The 9,902-nt window shown below is 41.6% G+C and overlaps 1 protein-coding gene across 1 annotated transcript in view; it reads right to left on the bottom strand.

The window, feature by feature from the left end:
* LOC125046469 overlaps positions 1 to 5,884 on the bottom strand; it is a 12,521-nt gene extending 6,637 nt beyond the window's left edge. Inside the window, exons 1-2 of the mRNA XM_047644247.1 lie at positions 4,429 to 5,884; positions 3,507 to 3,735 (exon numbers count right to left, since the gene is read on the bottom strand). Of these exons, the coding sequence (XP_047500203.1) occupies positions 3,507 to 3,735; positions 4,429 to 5,884 (1,685 nt within the window). The remainder of the gene's footprint in view (positions 1 to 3,506; positions 3,736 to 4,428) is intronic.
* Between the last annotated feature and the right edge of the window lie 4,018 nt (positions 5,885 to 9,902).

The following is a 9,902-nucleotide window of genomic DNA, read 5'->3' as shown; positions in this document are numbered from 1 at the left end:
ATGTGTCCTCACCATTTTAACCCAATGCCGTCGGGGAAAATGAACAAAAAATGGGGAATATGCTGTGCCCATTATCTATTTTTTTTGTGAAATGTCTGCTCATAGATGGCTCTGCTAGTGCTTAGCCACAAAGGAGTCAATTAGTAGACCTTGTGACCATACGTGATTTGAATTGGCGGGAAAAACGTGTTTTTTACTAGTGCTATGGATATCGATGGTGTTATTTTTATTATAAACATTATAATTATTATAATGTTTTTTAATATTAGTAACAGCAAAATAAGATAATGTAAAATATTTCGTAAATCAAAGAAAAGGGTGAACGGGCGAGACGGGCAGTACTCCTAACTGGCTCATTGGTGACTTAGTACAAGTATAGCCATCTATGTGTATAAACAATCAAACAAGTACTAACAGTGGGCAAAGCACGTGTCTACCTGTCGTATCCGTCGGCAAGGGGTTAAGTCATTACAGAAGTGTTGTGAGTGGAAAAACCTACGGAATTTGCAACCCATATTTAACTACCAAAGCTCTATTTGTTCATCTCGTGTTGGAATTATCGCTATTAAATATTTTTTTCTGTTGTTCTTTGCCTATCTTTTCTTAGCAGGTGGCGATTAAAAACACTGAACCACAGTTATACTGTTATAATTGTTATTAATATTAACAATCAATTTGATATTCTGAACAACGTATGTGAATGTTACACTAATGCAGCGGGTTCTAACCACTTCCAATTCTCGCCCCTCACTGAAGGACACGTTCCCGTCCTCAAATACTGTATTCTACTGGCATAGTCGGCACATGCCAATAAATATCACAGAAAAAATATGTGTAATTACGCTTACTGGTGTGGTGGCTGCGCTTGTTCTTCAAATTCCATCATAATAAATAGTTTTCACATATAATTTCCCTCTTTATCTAGCTTTCGCACTACCCCCTCCCTCTTCCGCGCCAGGTGAACTTCGTGTCCCGGAGGTTGGAAATCAATGGATTACTGCATACTTGCAACATCTAAACACAGAAGGCATAGTATTTTTTTTTTTTTTTCTTTTTTTTTTTTAGAATATCAAGACTTAGGGCTAGTGCTACGCAAGCCCAGGTGGCAGACTGACAGAAAACTAAGCATGATCACTTCAGTAACACATGCTATGTAACACCTCTCCTTACTGTAGGATCCCAAGAGTTATTAAGTCGTCCTCCACAAGCTGCCTGATAAATCTGATAAGACCTAAAAGCTGAGGTGTATTATGACCAGTTTACACCGGCGATACTGATCTGTGGGATCGCAAAAGACAAGAATAAGATTATGTAATGGTGTGGCTACAAGAAATAGGTTTGAATATAAGGATGGTTGCAGTACGTAATACAAACTATGGTGTAGAAAATATGGAAATATAAGCGGACACTTGTTCAGTACAGTATCTCATGTATCATGTAACAGCCGTTTATGCCACCTCGTATGATATCCAAAGAGGTGTGTAATTATATTTTTAGAAAAAAAAAAACATGTATTTTCTTCAAAAGGGAAGACATCGCTTTTTAGGATATCAAGGGAGATAAAATAGTAGATATCAGTGAAGTCAAGATATAAAAGGCTAAGGCAACTAATAGACTTAAGATAGATAGAGCAGACATCATGATTATACTCAAAACCCGAGTCTTTTGCAATTCAAAAGATGAAACAGAAACTAAAGGGAATCACAGCAAATGGAGGACGCTAACATTTTGCTTGATGCTTGCCTTTGCTGAATAAGGAAAAATGAGTTGAACAGAAAGATTTCGTGTGTGAATTAAATCTTATTGGTCATTATTTTCGATGTGTCGTGTTATGATCGACATAACAAGGAGCTTTGGGAAGAAGAAAAGAAAACGAACCTTTCGTTTTTCTTTTATGCAAACTCACACTACTGTATGAGAACACACACACACACACACACACACATACAAACACGCACACACACACACAAACACACACACATACACATATCTATCTATCTACCTATCTCTCTCTCTCTCTCTATCTATATAATATATGTATATATATGCATACACACACAAACACACACACACACACACACATATATATATATATATATATATATATATATATATATATATAGAGAGAGAGAGAGAGAGAGAGAGAGAGACATTCACACACACACACACATACACACACATACAACATATACATATATATATATACATATATACATATATATGTATATATATGTATATATGTATATATATATATATATATATATATATATATATATATATATATATATATATATATGCACACACACACACACATGCAATATATATATATATATATATATATATATATATATATATATATATATATATATATATATATATGCATATATTTATCTACAAACACACACACACACATACGCACGGATACACACACGCACACACAATATATATATATGTGTGTATGTGTGTATACATATATATATATACACACACACACACACTCACACACACACACACACACACATGTATATATATATATATATATATATATATATAATCATATATACACACACACACACACACACACATGTATATATATATATATATATATATATATATATATATATATAATCATATATACACACACACACACACACATACACACACACACACACACATACATATATACACACACACACACACACACACTCACACACACACACACATGTATATGTATATATAATCATATATACACACACACACACACACATACACACACACACACACACACACACACATATATATATATATATATATATATATATATATAGTAGTAGTAGGCCCCCTGAAGTCATGTCTGACTATGGGTAGTGCTCGACATAGTTAAAACAAAAATATATAGAAAATAAACATTTTTCCTCACATGGCAGTACGCAGCGTGCGCGGCGTACAAATTTATAAAATAAAGATAAAACAATGTTTGCATAGAGATAACATATGTAGAAGCAGCATAGAATTAACAGAAAGAACAAGCTTAGTGGGAACATTTCTTGCTGTGGCTGAGAAGGCCAATGCGAGCCTTGCAATCTCTGCCGCAGTTTGGACAAATGAAGGCGGAAGGTAGTTGCAGATGCTCGCCTGCTTTTGCCTTTCTTCTTGCAAGTTTTTCAGCGACATATGCCTTCCATCTACTTTCCCCTTTAGGAAGCTGACGTTTCAGGGTTAGCTTCCAAGCATCCCTGTTAGCGGCAATTGTCTCCCAAGATGCCACGTCAATGTCCAGGGCTTTCATATCTCTCTTGCAGACATCTCTATACCGGAGTAGGGGGCGCCCTCTGACTCTCTCCCCTTCCACAAGCTCTCCATAGAGCAAGTCTTTAGGGATTCTGCCATCATCCATTCTGTGGACATGACCCAGCCATCTCAGTCGACGCTGCCTAAGCAGTGTGTAAATGGAAGGAAGGCCAGCTATTTCAAGCACCGCAACATTTGTCTTCCTTTCTTCCCACTTGATGCCAAGGATGAAACGCAGGTTTCTCAGATGGAATATCTGAAGACGCTCTTCTTGTCTAGCATAGGGTGTCCAAGTCTCGCTGCCATAGAGCAAAGTGCTTAATATACATGCACTGTAGACTAACATTTTTGTGCTGACTTTCAATATGCAGTTCTCCCACACTCTGTCAGTTAGCTTTGACAGGGTACCTGCAGCTTTGCCTATCCTCTTGTTAATCTCTGAGTCTAATGAAAGAGATTCAGAGATGCTAGAGCCTAGGTACGTAAAATCCTCAACGACACCTAGCTCATAGTTGTCAATTTGGATTGAAGGCTTAATGGATGAGCCCTGAGACAGAATTTTGGTCTTTGGGAGGCTAATGATCAGGCCAAATTCTTTACAAGCTATGGAGAGGCGGTCCATCAAAAGTTGGAGCTCCTCTTCTGTGTGAGTGGCAATGCCAGCATCATCAGCAAATATCATGTCTCTGATCATAGCCTCTCTTACTTTGGTTTTTGCTCTGAGTCTAGCAAGGTTGAAAAGCCGCCCATCGGACCGAGTCCTAAGGAAGATACCCTCTTTCACATCACCAAAAGCGTGTTTAAGGACCATTGAGAAAAAGATCCCAAAGAGGGTTGGGGCGAGGACGCAACCTTGCTTCACGCCGTTGCGTATGTCAAAAGGCTCAGACAAATTTCCATCAAACTGCACTGTCCCTTTCATGTTCTGGTGGAAGGATCTAACTAAACAAAGGAGCTTTGGAGGGCAGCCAATTTTAGAAAGCGCCAAGTACAGTCCCTCACGACTAACTGTGTCAAACGCTTTAGTCAGATCGACAAAAGCAAGAAATAATGGCATATTTTGCTCCCTGCATTTCTCCTGAAGCTGTCTCAATGCAAAGATCATGTCAATAGTTGATCGGCCTGCCCTGAAACCACACTGAGATTCAGGATAGACACGCTCAGCAAGCTTTTGTAACCTGACAAGAAGAACTCTTGCATATACCTTGCCCACTATACTAAGGAGAGATATGCCCCTGTAATTGTTGCAGTCACTCCGTTCACCTTTATTCTTGTAGAGAGTAACTATCTTAGTATCACTCATGTCTTGTGGCACTTCACCTTCTGCCCAGCAACAACAAAGAAGATCATAAATAGGTTTAAGAAGGACTGTCTGACACTGTTTGATTAAATCAGGAGGTATCTCATCACTTCCTGGAGCTTTACCAGGGGCAAGCTGGTCAATAGCTTTACTCGGCTCAGAGATTGTAGGCATCTCATCAAGCTCATGTAAAACACTAAGTTGCTCCATCGCAGCAAGTGCGGACTCAGAAACAGTGCTCTGCCTAGAGTATAGGGCAGAATAATGCTCTTTCCAGCGATCCATCTGCTTACCCTTGTCCACAATAAGTTCTCCAGAGGAGGATTTCAAGGGGGCAGATTTGATCTGAGTAGGCCCTGTTGCAGTCTTAATGCCCTCATACATGGCTCTGATATTACCTGTAGCAGAGGCATTTTCAATGCGCTGACTCAGCTCCATCCAGTAGTCATTGGCGCAACGCCTGACCATCTGCTTGGCCTCATTTCTGGCTTGCCGGAGCTTGTGCAGATTTTCTCTACTGGGGTGCTTGTTGTACTCGCACTGCATTTGCCTCTTTTTCACAATAACAGGATTAAGTATCTTAGACTTTGTCTCAAACCAGTCAGAAGACTTCAAAGATTTCAAAGACTGCCATCGCTTTTCAGCTGGATCTGACTCTATGATTGAATGTTCCTTTTCAAAAAGGTTTGTAAATTGTGACACAAGCACAGGATCCTGCATGTTTGCAGTGTTCAGACGAGGTTTTCCCTTAGCCTTAGAAAAGAACATCTTTTTTGGAAAGAGCTTAACTTTGCAACAAACAAGCAAATGATCAGTATCACAGTCAGCACTGTGATAAGAACGAACAACTTTGATGGAATTGAGGTTTGATCTACGAACAAGCACAAGATCAAGCTGATGCCAATGCTTGCTGCGTGGATGTCTCCAAGAAACTTTATTCTGAGGTTTAGTCTGAAAGAATGAGTTAGCAACGCAAAGATTGAAACGCGTGCAAAATTCAAGAAGTCTCTGACCATTTTCATTAACTTTGCCAACATTGAGTTTGCCTAAACAAGAAGGCCAAGCCTCGTAGTCACTACCAACACGGGCATTGAAATCGCCAAGTAGAATAACTTGGTCTTTTGGAGGAACTTTCAGAAGGGTGGCACAGAGATTTTCATAAAACTCATCTTTTGTGTCAGAAGAGGCCATGAGAGTTGGCGCATAGACACTGATGAGTGTCACAGGGCAAGTGGTGGTGTTGAGTCTCATTGTGAGAATACGTTCAGAGCCGTTTGTTGGAGGTTCAATCATTTTCAACAGACTATTCTTCACAGCAAAGCCGACACCATGTTCCCTTCTTTCATCTTTTGGCTTACCATGCCAATAGAAGGTATAGTCTTTCTCGCGCAGGCTAGCTGCCTCTGCAAAGCGCGTCTCCTGCAGTGCAACAATATATACATACACACACATATATTTATATATATAGACACATATATATATACATATATATATATATACACATATGTATACATATATATACATATATATATACATATATATATATATATATATATATATTTGTATCTATATATATGTATATCTGTATATATGTATATATATGCACACACACACACACACACACACACACACACACACACACACACACACACACACACACACACACACACACACACACACACACACACTGTCCCTCCCACCAAGCAAACAAGGTGGGCTGTAGTTCCCGTTGGGAGGGCAAATGTTGGGACGCAGGATGGGAATGAGAAACACTCGTCCCGCCTACGCCTCAGCAGGGGCCAACCCAGCATGAGGTCTGTGGGGCAAAGCCCTAGGGAACCCCATAGGCGAATGTTGGGCCCCCACAGCTTGCCGACCCCCCTTTATTTGGGGTTGGCAGAGGTGGCGTCCCCCTGGAGCGACCGCCCGAGGCTTAACCTCAGGCGTGCTCTCCGGGTAAGCGCTTAGAACATCTGGTCCTTTCGGCAGGACGAGTGGTTACCTCTGCTATCGAGGGATTTGGAGCGGTTGGGAGTTGAGGTGGCTGCCCTCTCGGAGGTGAGAAGGCCTGGCAACAGTAAGGGTGGGTACACCTACAACTGGTCGGGCCGCGGCGATGGTCACCGTCTCCAGGAAGTAGCCATAGCTATCTCCAGCCGACTCCAACCCTCGGTAGTTGAGGAGCATATTATGGCATTGAGACTGATGAATGCTTTTGGCTTCATGTCTCTTATTGCGGTGTACGCTCCTACCGATGTTTGCAATCTCGTTCTACGCCAAATTCACATGGCAGATAATTGCCCCCAGCGAGACATTCGCATTGTTCTGGGTGACTTTAATTCGGTATCCGGCTGTGATCGAGCGGGCTACGAGTTGTCTGTCGGCCCCCATGGCTTGGGAACAGATCCCAGCAGTGAGAACAGTCTCCTTCTCCGAGTTTTGATAGGTCCCAGAGAATGAGGATTTCTGGATCCTGTTATCAGCACTCCAACCCACATTGGTGGACATGGTATAGCAATATGGGTACTGTGGCCAAGGAGATCGACCACATTCTTGCCAGCACTCGCTGAAGGATCCTCCAGAACTGCAGGGTTTACTGGAATACCGAGTTCTGTGGCACTGACCATAGGCTGGTAGTGGCTACCCTATGGGTCCACTTCAAAACTCGTCCGTCCAGTGGCCCCTCTAGGGTATTTCACTTGAACAGACTGAAGGAGGATGAGTGTGCCCCGTGACAGTCTCTGATCGATTCACAGAACTCGGAAAACTGACAGACCCAGTTGCTCTGTGGGAGTCCTTCAAGCGCAAAACACTCGATGCAGCGTAGGAGTCCATTGGTGTACGCCTGAGAGCAAGGCCGAATTCCATCTCCCCAGAGACATTGGAGGCCACTGAAGCATGTCGCATGGCTCAGCTGATTGACAGTTCAGGACTTCCGTCGCGTTTTGCTGTGTAGGGCTCGGACACTGCTGAGAAGGGACAAGGAACAGTTTATCAGGAACCTTGCTGAGGAGGTTGAAGGCCATTAAATGTCTTGGTAAATTACCTTTCCCGGCCTACCAAGTCCTGAAAAATCTGAGTTTTAAGCCCTCCTCGCAGATGACTGCAGCCTGATCAGTGGATGGCCAGATCATTTCAGATCATGTTAGGATTCGTAAACGTTGGGCTGAGTATGTTGGGCAGCTGTACCGGTATACCCTCCAACAGTTTGCTTAGATGCAAGTGGTATCACAATACCTATGCCAGACCTACCCATCAGTGAAGAACCTCCTACCCTAACTGAGGTTAGGAAGGTGATTTTCAAGCTGAAGTGTGGGAAAGCTGTGATATCCCTGATAAACTGCTAAAGGCTTGACTGCCGTCTAGCAGTCTAGTACCATTCCACCTGACCTGTTGAGGGGCGTTGTCATCCCTTTCTGGAAGGGGAAAGGGGATCGTTGAGACCGTAGCAGCTACCGTGGCATTGCACTGCTCAGAATACTAGGCAAGGTTTTCATTCCACATTCTTCTGAAACGAATCCGCGACCACCTACCAAGGCACCAGAAACTAGAGCAATCTGGATTCACTCCTGACAAGTTCACAATAGACCGTATCCTAGCGCTTCGAATAACTGTGGATTGCTTGCATATATATATATATATATATATATATATATGTGTGTGTGTGTGTGTGTGTGTGCGTGTGCGTGTGCGTGTGCGTGTGCGTGTGCGTGTGCGTGTGCGTGTGCGTGTGCGTGTGCGTGTGCGTGTGCGTGTGTGTGTGTGTGTGTGTGTGTGTGTGTGTGTGTGTGTGTGTGTGTGTTAACACATGCAAGAAGAATGTACAGTCTCTCGTACAGAACTGTACATAACCAGATGCGTTAATTATAAGTGTATTCTGATACATATACCATAAAAAGAAAATGTTATCGTCATTCGTAAATCATGATCAGCAACTAAATGTACTGTAAGGCATAGTAAATCTTGTTTAATTACAAAATTATCTGCTTATTTATACTGCTTTTCATAAACCTATTATCAAGCAATATTTACAATGCTCTGAGAATATCACCAAAAGTACCCATGCAATTAGTTATCAATTATCATAGCTAATTATAAGCTCCTATTGTGTTAAAAGTATCTATCATACCATTTGTGTCTGTTATTACTCTTACTTACAATAGAAAATATGTATCATGGGACTGTAACGACTTTATTCTAACACCAATATACAACAAAATGTATGAATAAATGAAATGTAGATTTACTTACAATAGAAAATGTTTATCACTGTCTATTTCCGGATGTAAGACAAGTCAAAGACTAATGGGAAAAAGGGAAACGCTAGATTTAAACCTTTCCTGGAACTATTCCTTTATTAAAGCGCGAAAAATTAAGGAAGCTTATTAACCTAATTCATCATCCTAATTGTCCCTATAATCATCATCATTATGTCTATTCTCTCTCCCTCCCTCCGTCTCTCTGTTTCTCTTTCTCCTTCTCTCTCTCTCTCTCTGACTTCCCCTCGTCCCCCTTTCTTTCTCTTACTTACTGTCAGTCTCTCTCTCTCTTTTTCTCTCTCTCTCTCTCTCTCTTTTTCTCTCTCTCTTTCTCCCCTAACTCTCACACTCATTCTTTCCATCCCCTCCTATCTCTTCTACCACACTGTCTCCACCCCCTCTTTTTATATACTCGCCCTCTTTGTCATTTTCTTTATTCTTTATCTTATCCCCGTATATTAAACTCTTCTAGTACGTTGCAAGTGCGAAAGACAAACCAGGGGACGACGGTAAACCCAAAGGTCTATCCAAAGAAACAAAACCAAACAACAACACTGCCATAAATAGAACCGGAGCAGAGTGGCAATTGTTCTTTTGGGATTGTGTGTGACGTTACTGTGTTTGTTCTCCCCTGATGACGTGATAGTGAAGGAGCAGTGAGGACACATTCGCTCTTCAGTACGGAGCATACAGTACTTCTCTTCAATATAAAGCACGAGGCTCTTGTTCGTGCCGGTAATATGCATTAATTCGCACATCGGTAATTAACACTTTCAGGTTTTTACTTTATCGGATTTCAGTGCCGTCCGGGATGAAGTGTTTATGTCTCTCTCTCTTGCCTCTCCTCTCTTTCTCTTCTGTCTGCCTTTCTCTCCCTCTGTCTGTCTATATGTCTGTCTATCTCCCTGTCTGTCTGTCTATCTCCCTGTCTGTCTATCTATCTCCCTGTCTGTCTGTCTATCTCCCTGTCTATCTATCTCTATATCTGTCTGTCTGTCTGTCTGTCTGTCTGTCTCTCCTTCCTTCCCTCCCTCCCCATCTCTGTATCCCAT

Source organism: Penaeus chinensis, chromosome 39 (genome assembly GCF_019202785.1).
Source record: "Penaeus chinensis breed Huanghai No. 1 chromosome 39, ASM1920278v2, whole genome shotgun sequence".
Lineage (NCBI taxonomy): Eukaryota > Metazoa > Arthropoda > Malacostraca > Decapoda > Penaeidae > Penaeus > Penaeus chinensis.
This window is presented reverse-complemented; position numbering and strand designations above follow the sequence as displayed.